Below are 23,299 nucleotides of genomic sequence, written 5' to 3'. Positions count from 1 at the left end.
TGTTGCTGTTTCCCTATCTGCTGTCCTCACTCAAATTCCCAACTGTATTCTCATTCTTTGTCATGGTTTATTTCTTTCCTAAACATTTTCTTGTTTTCTTTAAAGTTCATTGATACACTCTCAACCCACATCTCATTTGCACTTTTTTTTTTTACCAACTCATACCTCCCTCTTGACTTTCTGCCACTTTATCTTGAACTCTTCCAAATCACTTGCCCTTCTTCATTGCAGATAACATCAGTACACCTCTCTCTCACCTCTTTCAGTTGCAATTTAACTTCATCTTAAATCATTATTCTTTCTCATACATCCTACTTTCCATGTGTCTCACACTTCACCCGCACATGTAAGCACAACTTCTTTGAGTGTCTTTCCGTCCTTGTGTTTCACAAACTCTCTCTGTGCAGCTCATCTCTTATACTCTTTCTCTTTTTCTCATGTCAGAGGCTCCAGTCACAGACAAAAGTTTGCATCAAGGCCAGGCTTTACTTGAAATATAAAGAGCTTAACGAATGGAAAAAAAAAAATGTGGAAAATAATTGCAATTTACTGTCACTGCCCTGCCACACAGGAAATAAACCCCACTCCCCACTTCAGCGATGTAGTGCCAGAAAAAGACCAAAGAGGCCACATTCATTCACACTAACACTCTATCATGTGTAATGAACCGAAACCACAGCTCCCTTTCCACATCCAGGCCCTACAGACCTTTCCATGGTTTACCTCAGCCCTGGTTCAGTCCATTGACAGCAAGTCGACCCTGGTATACCACATCGTTGCAATTCACTCTATTTCTTGCATGCCTTTCACCCATCTGTATGTTCAGGCCCCAATTGCTCAAAATCTTTTTCACTCCATCCTTCCACCTGCAATTTGGTCTCCTGCTTCTCCTCATTCCCTCCATATCAGACACATATATCCTCTTTGTCAACCGTTCTTCACTTGTTCACTCCATATCTTCAAATCATTTCAACACACCCTCTTCTGCTCTCTCAACCACACTCTTCTTATTACCACATCCCTCTTACTCTTTCGTTACTTGCTTAATCAAACCACCTCACACCGCATATTGTCCTCAAACATTTCATTTCCAACACATCCACCCTCCTCTGTACAACCCTATCTATAGCCCATTTCTCGTAACCATACAGTATTGTTGGAACTACTATTCCTTCAAACATACCCATTTTTGCGATAACATTCTCTCCACACATTCTTCAACGCTTCCAGAACCTTTGCCCCCTCCCCCACCCTATGACTCTCTTTCACTTCCGTGGTTCCATTCAATGCTAGGTCCACATGCAGATATCTAAAACACTTCACTTCCTCCAACTTTTCTCCATTCAAACTCGCATTCCAACTAAGCTGTCCCTCAACTCTACCGAACCTAATAACCTTGCTCTTATTCACATTATCTCTCATTTTTCTCCTTTCACACACTTTTCTAAACTCAGTCACCAACTTCTGCAGTTTCTCACTCGAATCAGCCTCCGATGCCCTCTTATCCCCAACAGACTGCATACTCGCCTCTCTCTCCTGAACTCTTGCATTTACCTCCCTAACCACTCCATCCATGAACAAATTAAGTTACCATGGGGACATCACACGCCCATGCCACAGACCGACCTTCACTGGGACCAGTCACTCTCCTCTCTTCCTACTTGTACACATGCCTTACACCCTTGATGAAAAAACTTCTCACTGCTTTTAGCAGCTTATCTCCCACCCTGTATGCTCTTAAGACCTTTCACAAAGCATCTCTATCCACCCTGTCATATGCCTTCTCCAGATCCATAAGTGCTACATACAAATTAATTTGTTTCTCTAAGTATTCTCGCACACACATTCTTCAAAGTAAACATCTGATCCACGCATCCTCTACCACTTCTAAAACCACACATCTCCTCCTCAATCTGATGATCTGTACGTGCCTTCACCCTCTAAAGCAATACCCTCCCATACAATTTTCTGGGAATGTTCAACAATCTATGCCTCTGTAGTCTGAACACTTGCCTTCAACCTCTTTGCCTTTGTACACTTGCACCATACATGAATTTCGACAATCCTCAGGCACTTCACCTTGATCCGTTCATACATTGAATACCCCTGCTAACCAATCAGCAACACAGTCACCCTCTTTCTTAATGAATTCAACTGCAATACCATCCAACCCTTGCTGCCTTGCCAGATTTCATCTTCCTCAAGGCTTTCACCACTTTTCTCTTCACCAAACCACTCTCCCTGACTCTCTCACTTCGCACACCACCCCAACCAAAACTTCCTACATCTGCCAAATCATCAAACACAATCAACAAACCTTCAAGATACTCCATCTCCTCCTCACTTCCCCCCTTGCCCCCTTCACTGATGTTTCCATATGTTCTCTTGTCTTATGCACATTATTTACCTCCTTCCAAAACATCTAAAGTTTTGATGATACTCTGTCACCCCAACTCTCATTTGCCCTCTTTTTCAACTCTTTCATCTTCCTCTTGACCTCCTGCTGCTTTTTGTTATACATCTCCCGGTCATTTGCACTCCTTCATTGTAAGTATTGTCCAAACAACTCTCTCTCTTTTCTCTTTCACTAACAACTTTACTTCTTCATTCCACCACTCACTGCCTTTTCTAATCTGCCCACCTCTCACCTTTCTCATGCCACATGCATTTCTTGTACATGCTTTCACTGCTTCCCTAGATACATACCATTCCTCACCCACTCCCCTCATGTCATTTGCTTTCACCTTTTGCCATTCTACACTCGATGTCTCCTGGTACTACTTAATAAACAGTGAAGCATATGATCTAGTATATGCATATGACCATGAGGAAAATAAAACGTAATGAGTTGCCAAGCACACTTTCGTGTAATGATCACATTGTCAGGTGAGATAAAAGAATGAGATAGAAGACATAGAACTGTCAGTTGATGTACAAGGAGGAGACTTAGATAAGATGCCATTGGTAAATAAGCTTTACTGGGAGGTGGTGTTTGAGTTGGTGGCGTTCGGGTCTGGTATCATGTCTGTCATAAAATTTTATTATGTGGACAGGAAGGGGAATTGTTTACAAACTTTACATACAACAAAGCTATCCAGTTTGTATAGACCTTCACAAATATTGTTGCAATTCTTTGTATATTTGATGATAGAAGATTTGATGATATTTCTTGTGGGAAAGCTGTTACAGTTAAAAACTGAATCAGCATTACTCCAGTCAATACAATGGTTATAATTTTTAACATGATTAAACAAAGCATTTGATTCTTGCCCTGTTCTTATACTACATTTATGTTGCTTAAGTCCTTTACTCATCTGCCCAACATAAAACATCTTACAGCTTTTACAAGGGATTCTATAAACACAGCTCCAGAATTTTCTGGTGAGTTTTTGATTCAGATATTCTTTTTAGTATTGTTATTACTGAAGGCTACATTTACATTAAAGGACTTAAGCAACCTGGAAAGTAATGTGAAATTATCACTAAAAGGGAGAACTAAAAGATTCTTGGTATCAAGGGGAGGTTTGGGTTTAACTCTAAAATTATTTCTTTGCCATCTTAAGAGATTTATCAATGAAAGATCTAGGGTACTTTAACTTGGATCCAGTTGAATAGATCTTCTCGAACTCATCCTCAAGAAATTCTAGACCACAAAAATTCTGACTTTTTTGTGGACAGGAAAGACTAGATTTTTGTGGCAGTGATGGGATTTAAAAACTTTATGAATTTTTTGCCCTTAAATTGAATTGTCTCCGTGAAACATGTAGTGATGCATGTAGAGGAAAAATTATGCATTAAGATTATCTGAACTCCTACTGAATTGCAATTTCACCTTCATATATATATATATATGTATATATATTATTTGTTACACTTGATCGCTGTTTCCTGTGTCAGCGAAATAGAGCCTGGAAACAGATGAAGAATAGCCCATCCCCTCATATACTCATATGTATACATAAACTCCCATATGTGTACATATACATACATACACATATTCATAACATATACATACTCATACAAAGACATACATGTATATACATGTACATATTCATACTCACTTACTTTTATCCATCCCAACGCCACCCTGCCCCACAGGGAACAGCATCACCACCTTTTGCATCAGCAAGGTAGCACCAGGAAAACAGACAAAAAAGGCCACATTCATTAACACTCAGTCTCTAGCAGTCATGTGTAATGCACTAAAACTAGAACTCCCTATCTCCATCCAGGCCCTACAGACCTTTCCATGGTTTACTCCAGACATTTCACACGACCTGGTTCACTCCATTGACAGCACCAAATGCCTCTCTTTTCTCTTTCATTAACAACTTCACTTCTTCATCCCTCCATTCATTGCCCTTTCTAATATGCCCACCTCCCATGTTTCTCGTGCCACATGCCTCTCTTGCACATGCCATCACTTCTTCCCTAAATTCCTCCCATTCCTCACCCACTCCCTCCATTTCATTTGCTATCTCCTTTTACCATTCTACACTCAATCTTTCCTGGTACTTCTTCACACAAGTCTCATTTCCAAGCTCACTTACTCTCACCACTTTCTTTTTCCCACATTATCTCCTTTTTATTGAAAACCTCTACAAATCTTCACCTTTGCCTCCACAAGATAGTGATCAGACATCCCACCTGCTGTCCCTCAGCACATATACATTCAACAGTCTCTCTTTCATATGCCTATCAGTTAACATGTAATCTAATAATGCCCTTTGATCATCTCTCCTACTCTCATCAGTCTACTTGTGTATATTTCTCTCTTTAAACCAGGTATTCCCAATCATCAGTCTTTTTTCAGCATACACCTCCACAAGCTCTTCATTTCCATTCACAACACTGAATACCCTACGCTCCCCAATTTTACCTTAAACTGCCACATTACTCACCTTCGCATATAAATCACCCAGCACTAATACCCTGTCTTGTACACCAAAACTGCTGACACACTCACTCAGCTGCTTCCAAAACACTTGCCTCTCATGATATTTCTTCTCGACCAGGTGCATAAGCCCCAATAATCACCCAGCTCTCGCCATCCTTTTTAAGTTTTACTCACAGTAATCTGGAATTTACTTCCTTGCACTGTGTCACACATTCCCACATTTCCTGCTTCATGAGTAGTGCTACTCCTTCCTTGGCTCTTGTCCTCTCACCAACTCCTGACTTTGCTCACAAGACATTTCCAAACCATTCTTCCCCTTTACCCTTGAGCTTTGTTTCACTTGGAGCCAGGACATCCAGGTTTCTTTCCTCAAACATACTACATATGTCAGCCTTTGTTTTCATCTTGGTTACATCCACACAAATTCAAACACCCCAGTCTGAGCGTTTTAGGAGGATGAGCACTCCCAACTTGACTCCTGCTTCCTCTTTTAGAAATTGAAATACAAGAAGGGGAGGGTTTCCAGCGCCTAACTCCTGCCCCCTTTTGTTGCCTTCTACGACACACGGGAAATATGGAGGTGGAATTCTTTCTCCTTTACCTCAGGGATAAAATGTGGGGTGATAAGATGGAGAATAAGAAAAGTGAAGAGACAGCAGGAAGAGTATTACCTTTGGAATTGAGTTTGCTTTGCAGAAATTAGTGCTGTGCATAATAACACCCCAAAGATATGGTTAAACTAAGTGCCATTAGATTCCCTTAACTATCTTCACATCATTTTTACTGTTCACTTTGTGACATTACAGAAATGCAATTTTTATTTGGATATTTAGATGTTCATAAATGGGATTCCTTCCTAGCAAGAATCAGCAAGTATGAAGAATAAGAGTTAGCATAACTTCCTATAAGGAATGATTCCATTGATCACCTGATTAATTCCACTTTGTGTTCCAAATGACAGTGTGTTCTTTTACCATTAAAAGACACTTCACAATGTCCCACAGAAGAGGCTGATAAAGAAGATTGATTTTCAGGAAGGCATGAGAATTCTTTAGTGGACTGAAAAGTATCATAAAGGAAGGATACAGACGATACATGTGTAAGGAGCCTTTTCTTAGAGGGTTGGGGTTCCCTGTGGTATGCTGCAGGACTTTATTATACCACAATGGTTATTCTTGGTGTTGGTGAATTACCAGTATGTCTGGATTCATACATGAATATGTTTGCAAACGATGCTAGAATTATGAGAAAAGTAAGGAATGGTAAGGATTGCTTCAACTTAAAGAAACTTAGGCAAGCTTTGGAATTGATTTGATGCATTATCAGTGAAGTTCAACCCAAGTTATGAAAACAAGACATAATGCAAGAAACCTTGTTATGATTACAGCCTGGCAAGGAACGAGCTTCATTGTTCTATGAGTGAAAGAAACTTGTGACTGACATTGGACATACCCTTTGCCAAAACACCATGTCATGAGAACTCCCAAGGAGGCAAACTGTTGGCAGGTTTATAGTAGAACAGCTTTAACAGCTTTACATCCATCAATGAGGAAATGTTCATTATACTATTTACAGTGTGAATGAGGCCTGAATAAGAATATGCACCTCAAATTTGGTCATACTGAGATCTGATGGAAAAGGTCAAGAGAAGAGCGACGAAGATAGTACCTGAAATAAGATAGCTGAGTTACAGGTAGAGTTTAAAAGCTATAATGCCGCCCATCATTGAAAGGAAAGAGGAGACCTTATTACAACCTTCAACCTCATAAATTGATATGAAAATGTTGATGGTGAATAGTTCTTTGAAAAAGGCAATGAAACAGCTGTCAAAGGCCATAACAAGATGTTAAACAAGAAATCTATGAAAGAGTGCAAAGATGCACAGTTGTGGAAAAAGCTGAGCAATGAAACTGTGAATGTATGATAATGAAAGAGGTTCACAAATAAGAAATTATGATAATATCATGTTACTTGAATCAGTGCTCAACACTGCCAAGGCTTATGTGGTCAAATCTGGATGTAGTGAACACCTCATATCTATTCATAACCTGGTGTATGCCCAGCTTCTATCTTTTCTTTATTTAATGCCTCCTTTCTTTCTCTGTACAGGTACAAAAATATTTTTACATTTGCTCTTCGGTAATCAAAGTATCCCTTCATCAATGCTTATTTTTGTGCAAATATAACAATTGTGTAAGTTTTTTCCTCCAGTCAACAAGTGATCCAGATTTGTGTACAAGCAGTGGCCCTCTTATTATTTTCTTTTATAATGTTGATTTGCTCTTTGGTATGTTGAAGGAGCATTTTGTTCTTTTTTTAGTTTTTCCTTTTGTCTTGGAGGCACTGACGATGATGAATATGATTGCAGTGCCCTCTCTTGTCACCCATGTTATATAATTACAGTGAAATGACCTACCTTTCCTGGTACTTGTTTCAGCAGTACAGTATATATGCTCTCATGTGGATAAGTAGCTTGAATATGTTTCTTTCACCCACAAGGCCTAAGTTTAGTACCTGGCTTATGAGCTTACAACATTTTAGTGAGAGTGACAGTTTCCTTACCCAGTAGTTTTCCTTCAGACCATCCTCTTGCTTACTAGTTCATGGTCTAGATTATTTCCATGAGTAATGGTATTTCCATGTATAACAGCTTATTGCTTCAGAGTTTTCCTTTGTCTAACAGTACTACCTTGCACTGTTCCATCTACTTAATGGTTTTCTTTACTGGAACAGTTTGTCACTTTGGATGTTTATTCTCCTCATTGATTTGTGTACTTTCTGCCATTGGAGAGGGGTGCATTTTAAATGGGTTCACTTTCATGTCAGCCTGTAATTGTTTTGTATTGTCTCCTTCCTTCTGTCACTTTTCCCATTCTTCAGACTGTGCTCAGTTTCATTTCCACTTTGGCATAAAAAAAGGATTCAAACTTTTGCAGGTCTAAGTATATGGATCCACTGATGGAGTCACCTGAATAGCAGTAACTGTTTCAAAGGTATTCTGCGGAGAATTGCTTTAGGCATCTACAAAAAGGTGACCTACATGGCCATTGTGTTGCCTAATGTTTATAGATCAGAAGGGATCTCTATTTTCCATTCATTCAACTGTAAAATTTGCTGCTCCTGTTCGAAGGAGTTGTTGGTTTCTCTTTCTAGCCTCGTGTAATGCAGAGCAAAGCTAGAGCACATTCTCCTCAGAGACAGACCTGGAAGATGCATAAGGTCACAAAGTGCACAGCTTGGTACACAGTGCAAGTGGATGGCTGTAGCTCTGATAAGGCATTTAAGGTTCCAAGGGTTTAGTGCCAGATTTTGAAAAAAGGAGAGATACCACCTCTGTTCTTTTTATGAACATAGGAGTTTCTGCTCCTGCCTCATTGTTACAGACCTTAAATAGCTTTTCACTTACTATGAATTCCCCTCTCCCATAATTAGATTTGGTAATGTTAAAGCCCAGATAACTCCTCCTACCTCTATCGTAATAGACTTTATTCAACATTATTTTTCCATTTAGGGATACAATTTTGCATCCCTTTCAGCCTACAACTGACCAACTGTGTCCTTTCCAAGCAATTCAATTGACAAATTGCATTTCCAGCCTTGCTTTAGAACCAATATTTTTGCTGAGGACCACTATGGGATGTACTCTTTACGAGATTCTGGTTAGTAAAAGGCTTCACTTCTTTTTACAGTAAACTCCATGGAAGATAATATATCTTCCCCAGAGCTCTGCTCTTCTGTCTAGATAGATACATTACATCTCATGCGCTTGCAAAAGGGTCTAGTATAGAATCTCAGAGGAGATGAACTACTTCATCCCCCATCCACAGAAATTTTTCTGATTTTGATAAAGATCTAACTGAAATGAGGCATTCAATCATTCTGACTTTGAGGCAACAGAGACTAATGGGTCTGAAGATTATTCTGTTTGGAAAAGTACTACTAATTTTGAGTTACCCAGATCCAATCAGGTATTACAAAAAGTAAAAATGTCCATCCTTGTACAACGTTTTTACAAGAATGATAAACGCATGGTTGCGTTCAAGTAAGAACCCTGTCACTAAGTTTTGAGTGTAAGAGACAACCTAAATCAGCAATATATGGACTTTATAGAGGGCTGAACCTTAACTTCTGTCTTGTATCTTAATTTCCTGAGCATAAGGTTAGTGAATATTTGGCACTTCTCATGATATGTTGCATATATCTTCTTTCCAGCAGTTCTCAAATCTGTATTCTAGATTTTCAGGTTATTTGTTTTCCATGCTGCATAAGAGTACATATACTAGTTTCAGGAATGCCTAATGCCACTTTACAATTACAGAGCCTGTTCTTTGGGCTAGGCCTGTAACTCAGATAGGATCACAAAACTGAAATAATTTAGTCATCCAGGAAATCAGAAGCCAACTCCTTTGTTGATTTTTCCCCTTTTTGTGCTCCTTTCCTCACTCAAGTTACGATGAATAAGGCCAAGGACAAAAGGAGTTCAACTCCGTTAGTCATCTTCAGACAAATTTTCATGCAGCTTTCTGCTTGCAAGTCTCATAAACTCAAAGAGAGTGGAACAGATTTGTCTCTTCCCCTGTGCACAAGAAAGAGTTAACTTCTTATCAATTTCCTCATCACAAAGTACAGAAACAGTGAGGTGATGGTACATATTGCTCCAACCAATCCAGGAGCCAAAGGGGCTTGCATTACCCTAGGAAACCCGCTTCAGGTAATCCTCATTCCAAGTAGCTTTTTGACAGTCTGGCAAATATAGTTTCTTTTGGGGGGACAGGCTTGGCCAGATGATTCTTGGGTGAGGAGTTTTCAGAAGAAGTTTGATAAGATTTTGGATAACTCCTCCTCTTCTTTTTCACATATTTTTGGGCCATCCCCTCATAAAACTCCTTCCTGGTTGAATCACTGTAAAGACCCAGAAAAAGCCACTGAACTAATGAGAGGGCTATTTCGTTCAATTATTCTAGTTTCTGCACTGGAAAAGAATTCATCTAAGTTGACCCATCAACTCAACCAGTTCATTGTTGTAGTGTTCTTCAGTATGACATGTCCATTGCTCTAAAGCAGTTTTGCTTGACCCTCATTTAGTTGGTAAAGCATGTCTTTCCAACACATAACTGGAAAGTAAACATCATCTTGCAGGATACATATTGGCATGTACCCATCTCCCCAAAGTTCAGACAACACCATGGATTCAAGGTGAACAGGATGATTTTACAGATTGAAGCCATGCCCTCCAACATTTGTACACAAATGTTGTAAAAATTCATTGCATCATCCCATAATTCTCACAAGAAGGTGAACTATTTGGCATTCCTGGATGTCTTTACAGTCATGGCTTTTTTGAAGGCCAAAAGCAAAACTCCTTGAGAGACAGTGCTCTCATCCCTTCAGACACTGAGTCTTCTGGTGAACCAAACTGTCATTTCTAATGTCAAGTCACCCTGTCCAGGAACACAGTTCCTTCTCTGTCTCAGGAGGCTTGTCTCTTCAGTATTTTTTAATTTGCCTAGAGATGACAGTTGTAAAAGGTTATGGGAAAGTTTATTCATGAGGTTCTTTTAACAAAGATATGTCAGCAGCAAATCACACTTTTTGTAAACATATTCTTCCCAGACCTCCAGTCTTTTATGCTGAGTGGCAGGGATATTAAGGAAGCAATTCCTTTGATGGTTGTCTCTGGTCAGTTTGCAGTCCACCTTACCTTACATCAACCACTGATTAACCTTACAGTGTATACAGATGCCATTGACAAAGGAGGGGTTGTCATTCATTGAAGGTGCAATTCTTTGGGATTGTGGTTCTTCCCATTTACATGAACTTGTTTATTTCTTAATGAAACAGCATCCTTTTATCATGTCAACACAACAGTGCATTGCATTTCCAGCAAGGAAACATGCCAAAATCTCTTCTCCTGAACCATCTGGAGATACATTTGTTAGCATGGAATTTCAGACATGTGATATGAGTATAGAAACTAAAGGGTGTTTGCTACACATTGGCAGATATTGTCCTGCTTCATGTTACTGACTTCTTAGCAACCACAGAACAGACAGCCTTTGGGTAGATCTTCAATGTGGGTGTGTTCACTGTAGATAGACTGCTTTGCTACCATATTTAAAGTTCTCCCTCCATTGTATATTTCAAATTAAAGATTTCCAACCCCATGGTACAAGCACCTTTTTCAGTAATTGGAATTGGTGCAACAACCTCCATCTCTCTACACCAACAAAGTTGTGATTAAATGTTCTTCAGAAGTTGGAATTTTCCTTTGTTTAATGACCATGACAACATACCTCCTTCACCAATGCCTGATCTCAGTCCCAGTTCTACCCCGCATATTCATATATTTTGGTTACATTAGGTCAAAATATTCTGATCTTGGTGTGACACATACAGAATATTTCTTCTGTTTCACTATCAGTGTTGTAATTTTAGTTCCAAATACCTAAACAATATATCGGATCCTTTCTATCCCACCAATATCAGTTAGTCTGGAGAACCTTCCAAGAGTCTTTAGGAACTTCTTTTCTTCTCTGTTCCCTCATAGGGCGATACTACTAACATATTACCCATCTACAAATCTGCATCTTGGGTAAATAACCCTCAACTGTGAAACTGTTGCATTCCTTTTTGCTTTTAACACCTCCAAACTCCACATTTTCAATATATTTGGTCCCCAAGGAAATGTTTTCTGATCCAACACTTTCTTATTCAGTCTGTCTGCTCAAGCTGCATTCTACAAGTCCCTTTTCTCATTGCTTACAATCAAAATCTAGATTGGATGAATTCCCCGTAACTCTTAATGTCTAGCAAAAATTAAAACTGTTGATTCTCAAAACAAGGACATTATTTCCATTTCAAGGAGCAGGACATTCATCACAGTCTCTCTCAAGAAGGCACCTTGAAATCCTTTGTGCTTTCCACAATCAACCATAATATAGTTAATTTTTTTCATGTCTCCTGTCTCCAAGTTTCTATCATTAAGAAATATTGCCAAACATACCAAACATCTCAACTTGGAGTCTCAGCCTGTCCCAAATCCCCATGACCTTGAAATCAGGAAGTTTGCTTCCACCCTAGCCTTTTAAGGAACTCTTACAGAAGAATAGGAGGATATTGGCCTTAGTGAGCTGTAAGGATCTCCCTGCATTTTTGTCCACTGTTATCTGAGTGTGGATCTGTGAGATATCTTGCATGGTGCTCAGGGGTCTGCCAGGTATCTCTTCCTACCCACTGCTCACCACTTCATTCCTACAGTAAGTTCATGATTTTCCAACCAGCCTCCATTTGAACATGCTTTTTTTTTACTCCTATTAAGAAGAAAGCAGCTTATGAAAGGCTGTTGTTCCTTACATGGGAGGCCTTTTTCTTGCTAACCCTTCTTCCCCTCTGTATCATTATACTTCCTGTAGTGTTGTTTGGGGTTTTTTAGGGATGAATTAGATATATCATTTACATCTGGATTTGAGCTAATAATGTAAACCTTGCTCCTTTAGAGGAGGCAGTGGTGAGGAATGGTCCCTGTGATGTTATCCAACTCAAAGATATATGGTGGGGTTACCCACAAGTTGACATTGAAATTTGCCTATTATTCCCAGGGAAGGTAAGGCCCTCTGTCAGTTCTCTTGATCAGTGGCCTCCTTTTCAGGAAAAAATAGTCTTTTCAGGAGTTCAAGACTCATTTTATGGAAGAACTATAAAGGGTGCACTGACAGTGCTAGAACCTCTCAAGTATGGTACAGAGTCCAGAGCCTTTAACAAATGGGCCATCCTGACCCCAAATCGTTATTTAAACACGCCATTCGTATTGTTGTTTTAGGGATGTCCATTCTCTGAGAATGTTTCTTACAGCAATGAAAATTGTGAGGCTTGATATGTGTTCAGGCTGCTACATGCAGAGTCATAGAGTCAACCATCTTGAAATACAAAGTGGAAGTTTGAATGACACTGGGGTAATGATTTTCAGATTGTATAAGTTGTAGCATTTAGATTTTGTAGAAGGGAGGCATTAATCAGGTTAGTGTATGGAATTACTGTAACTTTTAGGGTGTTGTGTTGGGCAACTGAAGAGTAATTTTACGAGGGATTCACAGGTATCAAAATCTGGATTCAGATTTCAAGGATACAAAACAGGTTGAAAAATAAGTAGTTATAATGATTACTTGTTTGTAAGGGAATACTATTAACATTCAACTACATATTCTAAACATTCTTTATAATAATTAGAACAATGTCTGCTTTGTCATAGGTTTTTGATTCCCAAGCTGTTTGCAAGGAAGTGTGCTGTGGTAATAGTGTAATAACAGGAACTGCAACCCATCTTTCATGTAGGTTTTGAGATCTTTAGCTAAACCCATCAGAGGCTGATCATTCCTTCTCAGTGTCTGTCTGCAGCATCATTATTCCATGGCTTAAGGTACTTAAAGATTAATGCATGTTTCAGAATGCTCACACCTTTCTGTAGGTGACTCACACCATGGTGCAGTGAAGACAAGGGATGCTGAATTTAGTAAGTTACCCCATTCTATACACAGCCTAATTTGGAGCTTTGTATATAAGGAATGCACTCAAAATTTCAGTCATTTACTTGTAGCATTATTTCAGTTCAAATCAATTCAATAATGTCCTAAGAAATAAATGCATTAGCTTGAAAGGAAGCAAAACATAAAATATCCAGACACCTGGGTATTCAGCATTGGTCAGATTACCACTTACTGTGGTGTGTAGCTCCTCTGTCTTTAGCAACAAGTGAGATTACTTATTTTTAGTTTGATTAACTTGCTGGTTTAGCATAATGTTCCATAAGAAAAAAAATATGCTCTGAGTAGCTACAAATCTGAAAAAAAACTATGAAATTTGTTTTCTTCACTATTCTGTCATCAAGTATTATGATATGGGACTTTTGTTCAGTATTTATTCAGTCTGAACACCAGACTTTATATCAATACATAGTTTAGACTACCAGAGCCACATCATCTTTAATGCACTAAGGATAGACTTACCATACCTATTGGTTTGTACAAAATGTTATTTTTGTTAAGCTTATTGAAAGCTACTCTGAAATAACTATTGTATCCTTTACAAGAAAGTTAGCTGTGATGCACAGCAGTAAAGCATGGTGAACATACTTGAAGTCTGCTTTTGGTTTATTATTCATGTATTTGTATAAATATGAAATAATGTTACAAGTATACAATGCAAATGTGTTATCAGTATTTTGCTTCCAACTTTGAAGGATGGTCAGTTATAAATGTGGGGAAAAAGGTCCTTTGAAATAGCTTGTGATGTACAGAGCAAAATTGAGTTTGAAGTGTTGTACTTTACTATGGTTTTAAGTATGCAAGAATAATGGAGTCCGTAACTTAGTCCTCTCCCTTCTGCTACTGCTCCATCTTGCTCTTTTCACTTCAAAAAACACTTTTCAATCCATTCTGAGTTAAAAGATATTACTTTATCATTGTTTATGAAAAGTAATAGAAATGCATTAATTGCACAGTCTGACAACTTGCAAACAGGCCCTCCCAATAAGTAGAAATTACTGAAGTCTTATGGTATATCCCTCAGTACTCAATATTTCTGAAGGTCAGCTACCACTTTTATGCATAACAGGTATTACTTATTTTAGGTCTTCTAAATCTCATATTGAGCCAATTTCTGTGAGGATGAAGGCAATCTTTGCACTGCCTCACACAAACTGGGAGTTAAAGTTTCGTGTTTGTCATCATAACCACATGTACTGTATAACAGCCAAAATTACAACACACATTATGACTTAATTCTTTTAGTCCTAAACTCTGACTATTTTTGCATCCTTTCCAGAATTTTATTTTATTGAAGACATAACAAACTAATTCAACATTTTTAAAAGACTTAAAATATCCAAAAAAGAAAAGAAACCATCTAAAGAAGATGTAATCCATTTAGGTTTCCTTAGCAGCACAAAAGTTTGTGCACCCATCTGTAAGCCAGTTTCTGCCATGTATCTGTCATCACATGGCCTAGATAAAAGTTAAGGACAATGATCAAAATCATATCCCTTTATTTCACTGATTCCCATCAAAATTTCATATTTTTTCCTTTTTTTTTTTTTTTTTTTTTTTATACTTTGTCGCTGTCTCCCGCGTATTGCGAGGTAGCGCAAGGAAACAGACGAAAGAAATGGCCCAACCCCCCCCATACACATGTACATACACACGTCCACACACACAAATATACATACCTACACAGCTTTCCATGGTTTACCCCGGACGCTTCACATGCCTTGATTCAATCCACTGACAGCACGTCAACCCCTGTATACCACATCGCTCCAATTCACTCTATTCCTTGCCCTCCTTTCACCCTCCTGCATGTTCAGGCCCCGATCACACAAAATCTTTTTCACTCCATCTTTCCACCTCCAATTTGGTCTCCCTCTTCTCCTCGTTCCCTCCACCTCCGACACATATATCCTCTTGGTCAATCTTTCCTCACTCATTCTCTCCATGTGCCCAAACCATTTTAAAACACTCTCTTCTGCTCTCTCAACCACGCTCTTTTTATTTCCACACATCTCTCTTACCCTTACGTTACTTACTCGATCAAACCACCTCACACCACACATTGTCCTCAAACATCTCATTTCCAGCACATCCATCCTCCTGCGCACAACTCTATCCATAGCCCACGCCTCGCAACCATACAACATTGTTGGAACTACTATTCCTTCAAACATACCCATTTTTGCTTTCCGGGATAATGTTCTCGACTTCCACACATTTTTCAAGGCTCCCAAAATTTTCGCCCCCTCCCCCACCCTATGATCCACTTCCGCTTCCATGGTTCCATCCGCTGACAGATCCACTCCCAGATATCTAAAACACTTCACTTCCTCCAGTTTTTCACCATTCAAACTCACCTCCCAATTGACTTGACCCTCAGCCCTACTGTACCTAATAACCTTGCTCTTATTCACATTTACTCTTAACTTTCTTCTTCCACACACTTTACCAAACTCCGTCACCAGCTTCTGCAGTTTCTCACATGAATCCGCCACCAGCGCTGTATCATCAGCGAACAACAACTGACTCACTTCCCAAGCTCTCTCATCCCCAACAGACTTCATACTTGCCCCTCTTTCCAAGACTCTTGCATTTACCTCCCTAACAACCCCATCCATAAACAAATTAAACAACCATGGAGACATCACACACCCCTGCCGCAAACCTACATTCACTGAGAACCAATCACTTTCCTCTCTTCCTACACGTACACATGCCTTACATCCTCGATATTTTTTCCTGTCTCCATGAATTTATGTTTATGGCTGCCAGGTGCACAGGTATCACTATCTCAGCTGACAGATGCATGTACTGATAAGCACCCTTCCTGCTAAACTTTGTCTGGTAACTGACTTGGATTGAATTACTACTACTGGTGACATGAAATAATTTTCTGGATCAAGGCAGCTCAAGGATATTTGAAATAAGGCAGGAAATTTTAACATGTATCTCATACATCTTTAGGACTCTGGTTCCATGTGTACAAGGTATGTATGTAGGACTGAAAGGGTTAAAGAACTATATAGAAAGTAATCCCCTGGACTAGGTAGCCAGGTTCAAACTGCAGGAAGAGATATGCCACCACCTCCTTGTGTTGATAAAAGTGAAATAATGACACTTAGGTCTTGGACCAGGTGATTTTTCAACGCGCTTTGGATCTGGGGTTCTTAGTGTGCTTCACACACGTGCCAGACTTGTGTACAACTTTTTGATTTAGTATTGTTTTACTTGAGACAGAATTACCACTTTATTTCCTAACAAAATGATCCAGAAAAGTTTTTTCAGTATTCCTTTTAAATAAAAATCTATAGAAAAAAATTTTCTTTGCAAATCACATTGTGAAAAGATCATTTTCTTAAGGTGCATATGTAAGAATTTATATCCTACATCATTTATAGAAAACACAAGAGTGAGTGCTCAAATTACAGAGGTATAAGTTTGTTGAGTATTCCTGGTAAATTATATGGGAGGGTATTGATTGAGAGGGTGAAGGCATGTACAGAGCATCAGATTGGGGAAGAGCAGTGTGGTTTCAGAAGTGGTAGAGGATGTGTGGATCAGGTGTTTGCTTTGAAGAATGTATGTGAGAAATACTTAGAAAAGCAAATGGATTTGTATGTAGCATTTATGGATCTGGAGAAGGCATATGATAGAGTTGATAGAGATGCTCTGTGGAAGGTATTAAGAATATATGGTGTGGGAGGCAAGTTGTTAGAAGCAGTGAAAAGTTTTTATCGAGGATGTAAGGCATGTGTACGTGTAGGAAGAGAGGAAAGTGATTGGTTCTCAGTGAATGTAGGTTTGCGGCAGGGGTGTGTGATGTCTCCATGGTTGTTTAATTTGTTTATGGATGGGGTTGTTAGGGAGGTGAATGCAAGAGTTTTGGAAAGAGGGGCAAGTATGAAGTCTGTTGGGATGAGAGAGCTTGGGAAGTGAGTCAGTTGTTGTTCGCTGATGATACAGCGCTGGTGGCTGATTCATGTGAGAAACTGCAGAAGCTGGTGACTGAGTTTGGTAAAGTGTGTGAAAGAAGAATGTTAAGAGTAAATGTGAATAAGAGCAAGGTTATTAGGTACAGTAGGGTTGAGGGTCAAGTCAATTGGGAGGTGAGTTTGAATGGAGAAAAACTGGAGGAAGTGAAGTGTTTTAGATATCTGGGAGTGGATCTGGCAGCGGATGGAACCATGGAAGCGGAAGTGGATCATAGGGTGGGGGAGGGGGCGAAAATTCTGGGAGCCTTGAAGAATGTGTGGAAGTCGAGAACATTGTCTCGGAAAGCAAAAATGGGTATGTTTGAAGGAATAGTGGTTCCAACAATGTTGTATGGTTGCGAGGCGTGGGCTATGGATAGAGTTGTGCGCAGGAGGATGGATGTGCTGGAAATGAGATGTTTGATGACAATGTGTGGTGTGAGTTGGTTTGATCGAGTAAGTAACGTAAGGGTAAGAGAGATGTGTGGAAATAAAAAGAGCGTGGTTGAGAGAGAAGAAGAGGATGTTTTGAAATGGTTTGGGCACATGGAGAGAATGAGTGAGGAAAGATTGACCAAGAGGATATATGTGTCGGAGGTGGAGGGAACGAGGAGAAGAGGGAGACCAAATTGGAGGTAGAAAGATGGAGTGAAAAAGATTTTGTGTGATCGGGGTCTGAACATGCAGGAGGGTGAAAGGAGGGCAAGGAATAGAGTGAATTGGAGCGATGTGGTATACCGGGGTTGACGTGCTGTCAGTGGATTGAATCAGGGCATGTGAAGCGTCTGGGGTAAACCATGGAAAGCTGTGTAGGTATGTATATTTGCGTGTGTGGACGTATGTATATACATGTGTATGGGGGTGGGTTGGGCCATTTCTTTCGTCTGTTTCCTTGCGCTACCTCGCAAACGCGGGAGACAGCAAAAAAAAAAAAAAAAAATATTTGTACTTAGGTACAGTAGGGTTGAGGGTCAAGTCAATTGGGAGGTAAGTTTGAATGGAGAGAAACTGGAGGAAGTAAAGTGTTTTAGATATCTGGGAGTGGATCTGGCAGCGGATGGAACCATGGAAGCGGAAGTGGATCATAGGGTGGGGGAGGGGGCGAAAATCCTGGGAGCCTTGAAGAATGTGTGGAAGTCGAGAACATTATCTCGGAAAGCAAAAATGGGTATGTTTGAAGGAATAGTGGTTCCAACAATGTTGTATGGTTGCGAGGCGTGGGCTATGGATAGAGTTGTGCGCAGGAGGATGGATGTGCTGGAAATGAGATGTTTGAGGACAATGTGTGGTGTGAGGTGGTTTGATCGAGTAAGTAATGTAAGGGTAAGAGAGATGTGTAGAAATAAAAAGAGCGTGGTTGAGAGAGCAGAAAAGGGTGTTTTGAAATGGTTTGGGCACATGGAGAGAATGAGTGAGGAAAGATTGACCAAGAGGATATATGTGTCGGAGGTGGAGGGAACGAGGAGAAGTGGGAGACCAAATTGGAGGTGGAAAAATGGAGTGAAAAAGATTTTGTGTGATCGGGGCCTGAACATGCAGGAGGGTGAAAGGAGGGCAAGGAAGAGAGTGAATTGGATCGATGTGGTATACCGGGGTTGACGTGCTGTCAGTGGATTGAATCAGGACATGTGAAGCGTCTGGGGTAAACCATGGAAAACTGTGTAGGTATGTATATTTGCGTGTGTGGACATATGTATACACATGTGTATGGGGGTGGGTTGGGCCATTTCTTTCGTCTGTTTCCTTGCGCTACCTCGCAAACGTGGGAGACAGCGACAAAGCAAAAAAAAAAAAAAAAAATTGTACTTAAAGTCATTAGAGTTAATGCATGTATAAAGATATGAGGATGAATGATAACAAAACAACTCCACCCACTTGCATTGTGGGTTGCAAGGTCTCATTTAGTCAGTCGCTACTGACACCAAAAATCTTTATGATTTAGTTGAAAAATTACTTACTACTTCAATATTATTCTACATCCTCAATGTATCTATAAATTTAGCTCTCATCATATAAATGTAGCGCCATCCTCAGTGTAAGGGGTGGCACTATAATCTTTGGCCACTATTCAGTGCATCTCATTAAAAGATGCTCTTGTCCTTAATGCATCTCACACAGCAGCTGAATGTTTACACTTTTTGAATGTCTGTACATTGGTTGTAGATGCTTTATTGTTTTTGTCATTGTTCTGATATGGACAGTATGTAAATAGATTTTAGAACAATCTTAAGGTAATAGTAATACAAACATGCTAAAAACAATTACTGTATATAAACACTGACACAAGGTTTACATTTATAAGGCACCTAAGCTCTGAGTCAGACTTGTAGAAAGTTACACAGATGTGCTGGATGTATGATGGGTGTTCATCCATCAGCATTGCAAAGGGCCCTATGAAAGAAGGTGAAATTTATGTACAGTACTTCATATGCATGTTTGCATATCAAAATCCCAAGAGGATAAATTTAACAAGATTCACTTTCATTAATGAAAACCCTGAGTAAGTTAAGTTCATTTTGCCTGAGCCCAAAAAATTCTATGTTCTCCTCACCTCAGGTTTGAGGAACTAAAAAGTTTGCACTCCATCTTGTTCTGCATGCTTGAGATTCAATAAATGCGTGCAGTCCGTATGATGAAGACTATTGAATAAGGCCAGTTTATACACTATGTTTGGTATGGATGTTGCAAATATTTTTATTTAGCTTTAAGTTTACTGTTTTCACTTTTTACTTTCAAATGAAGATATATGCTTATGAATTGTCTGGATGCTGATCTGCAAGTGCATTTGATATTATACTGCTTTTGCCTATTTGTAACAGTCAAGTCAGACTTTCAGTTTCTCACAGTTCTTTTATCAAGCAAAACTTTTTGTAAGTTTATTTCTCTGTAACAGGAGTCAGCCAATGAGAAAGGAAATGATGAAAAATTTTAGTGATAACCTGTATTTAATCCCACCTTATACCCCTGAGGACAGGATCATCTTTGAAAAATTGCTGCTTGCCACCATTATTAAACAGTGGCCTAAATTACAAGGACAAAAATAGTTTTATCAACCACTCTTAGTTTTTCATTTCCTCCTATGCTGTCACCTTGACAACAACCTTGAGCTTGTATCTTAGTTTTGCCCCACTTTTTGCTTTAGCTTTGATGTTCGTTGCGCCATTTCTTTAACATACAAAGTTTTCTTTTATCAATTCTTCCTCAAGTATTGGGAGAACATACATATGGTAGAATGAATTCCTCAACTAAAGAAATTATATGTGAGAGGCCCACTTGGTGTGGGTTTGCTTATGACTGATGGGCCTTGTATCCCTTTTTCCTCCCATTTGTGCTTGGGTACATTTGCAAATTGTTATTGGTGAGTTTTTATCTTGTAAGTCATATTCAAGGTGTATTTTTGTTTGTTTGATACATCCTGAGGGTCTTTTATTTGGAAGCTGCTGACCTAGGATGCATTCCTAGAACCTTCAGTTGGTAAGAGAAACAGTTTCATTTCCTTTTGATTTTGTAGCCAGATATGAACAAAGTTCATTACCAAGCATTAAGCATTTCCAAGAAAGTGCAGTATTCATGGTCCAAGATGCTAACATTTGGAATTAGGGTTTTCAAAATTTATTTCCAAAATGCTATGTGCCTTCATATGAAGGCTTGTGAAGTAGATACTGGGAATCATCATAGCGGTGTTAGTTTTTATGGGTTACATTTGAACAACCCACCAATATTTTGGTATTTGAATCGCTACTAAGTGTTTCATGATCATTGCAGGAGTTTATTGCAGAGATTTTCACTCCCTAAAAGTATTTCTTTGGTGTAAAGGTATGCATAAATAGATGTAAATGTGTAAATATTTGTAAGATAATATGTAAATATGTGTAAATGGTAACCATAGATAGTGATGTCATTTTGTGATAATGTGTTATGAGGCTCATCTTGCCAGAGTACCTACCCCATCCTCCCTTCCACTTCACCTCCAGAAGAGGAAGTATGCATTATCTCTAGGTTCTGTCCTTACCATAGAAATTTTGTAGTCTTGCTCCTTTTAATATATATGTATATATATATGGGATGTATTTAGGGAATCAGTGATGGATTGCGCAAAAGATGCTTGTGGCATGAGAGGAGTGGGAGGTGGGTTGATTAGAAAGGGTAGTGAGTGGTGGGATGAAGAAGTAAGATTATTAGTGAAAGAGAAGAGAGAGGCATTTGGACGATTTTTGCAGGGAAAAAATGCAGTTGAGTGGGAGATGTATAAAAGAAAGAGACAGGAGGTCAAGAGAAAGGTGCAAGAGGTGAAAAAGAGGGCAAATGAGAGTTGGGGTGAGAGAGTATCATTAAATTTTAGGGAGAATAAAAAGATGTTCTGGAAGGAGGTAAATAAAGTAAGTAAGATAAGGGAGCAAATGGGGAGGTGATAACAAGTAGTGGTGATGTGAAAAGGAGATGGAGTGAGTATTTTGAAGGTTTGTTGAATGTGTTTGATGATAGAGTGGCAGATATAGGGTGTTTTGGTCGAGGTGGTGTGCAAAGTGAAAGGGTTAGGGAAAATGATTTGGTAAATAGAGAAGAGGTAGTAAAAGCTTTGCAGAAGATGAAAGCTGGCAAGGCAGCAGGTTTGGATGGAATTGCAGTGGAATTTATTAAAAAAGGGGGTGACTGTATTATTGACTGGTTGGTAAGGTTATTCAATGTATGTATGACTCATGGTGAGGTGCCTGAGGATTGGCGGAATGCGTACATAGTGCCACTGTACAAAGGCAAAGGGGATAAGAGTGAGTGCTCAAATTACAGAGGTATAAGTTTGTTGAGTATTCCTGGTAAATTATATGGGAGGGTATTGATTGAGAGGGTGAAGGCATGTACAGAGCATCAGACTGGGAAGAACAGTGTGGTTTCAGAAGTGGTAGAGGATGTGTGGATCAGGTGTTTGCTTTGAAGAATGTATGTGAGAAATACTTAGAAAAGCAAATGGATTTGTATGTAGCATTTATGGATCTGGAGAAGGCATATGATAGAGTTGATAGAGATGCTCTGTGGAAGGTATTAAGAATATATGGTGTGGGAGGCAAGTTGTTAGAAGCAGTGAAAAGTTTTTATCGAGGATGCAAGGCATGTGTACGTGTAGGAAGAGAGGAAAGTGATTGGTTCTCAGTGAATGTAGGTTTGCGGCAGGGGTGTGTGATGTCTCCATGGTTGTTTAATTTGTTTATGGATGGGGTTGTTAGGGAGGTGAATGCAAGAGTCTTGGAAAGAGGGGCAAGTATGAAGTCTGTTGTGGATGAGAGAGCTTGGGAAGTGAGTCAGTTGTTGTTTGCTGATGATACAGCGCTGGTGGCTGATTCATGAGAGAAACTGCAGAAGCTGGTGACTGAGTTTGATAAAGTGTGTGAAAGAAGAAAGTTAAGAGTAAATGTGAATAAGAGCAAGGTTATTAGGTACAGTAGGGTTGAGGGTCAAGTCAATTGAATGGAGAAAAACTGGAGGAAGTAAAGTGTTTTAGATATCTGGGAGTGGATCTGGCAGCGGATGGAACCATGGAAGCGGAAGTGAATCTTAGGGTGGGGGAGAGGGCGAAAACCCTGGGAGCCTTGAAGAATGTGTGGAAGTCGAGAACATTGTCTCGGAAAGCAAAAATGGGTATGTTTGAAGGAAAACCTGGCTCCAACAATGTTGTATGGTTGCGAGGCATGGGCTATGGATAGAGTTGTGCGCAGGAGGATGGATGTGCTGGAAATGAGATGTTTGAGGACAATGTGTGGTGTGAGGTGGTTTGATCGAGTAAGTAACGTAAGGGTAAGAGAGATGTGTGGAAATAAAAAGAGCGTGGTTGAGAGAGCAGAAGAGGGTGTTTTGAAATGGTGTGGGCACATGGAGAGAATGAGTGAGGAAAGATT

At 39.5% G+C, this 23,299-nt stretch overlaps 1 protein-coding gene across 4 annotated transcripts in view; it reads left to right on the top strand.

The window, feature by feature from the left end:
• Positions 1-23,299, top strand: part of LOC139747379 (furin-like protease 1) — a 315,203-nt gene that overhangs the window by 246,442 nt on the left and 45,462 nt on the right. For 2 of the 4 annotated variants that reach the window (XM_071659634.1, XM_071659632.1), the window contains one exon: positions 13,341-13,406. The exons of the other annotated variants lie outside the window; for them this stretch is intronic. In XM_071659634.1, the coding sequence (XP_071515735.1) occupies positions 13,341-13,406 (66 nt within the window). The remainder of the gene's footprint in view (positions 1-13,340; positions 13,407-23,299) is intronic. 4 annotated transcript variants of the gene reach the window in all.

This window comes from Panulirus ornatus, chromosome 68 (assembly GCF_036320965.1).
Source record: "Panulirus ornatus isolate Po-2019 chromosome 68, ASM3632096v1, whole genome shotgun sequence".
Lineage (NCBI taxonomy): Eukaryota > Metazoa > Arthropoda > Malacostraca > Decapoda > Palinuridae > Panulirus > Panulirus ornatus.
This window is presented reverse-complemented; position numbering and strand designations above follow the sequence as displayed.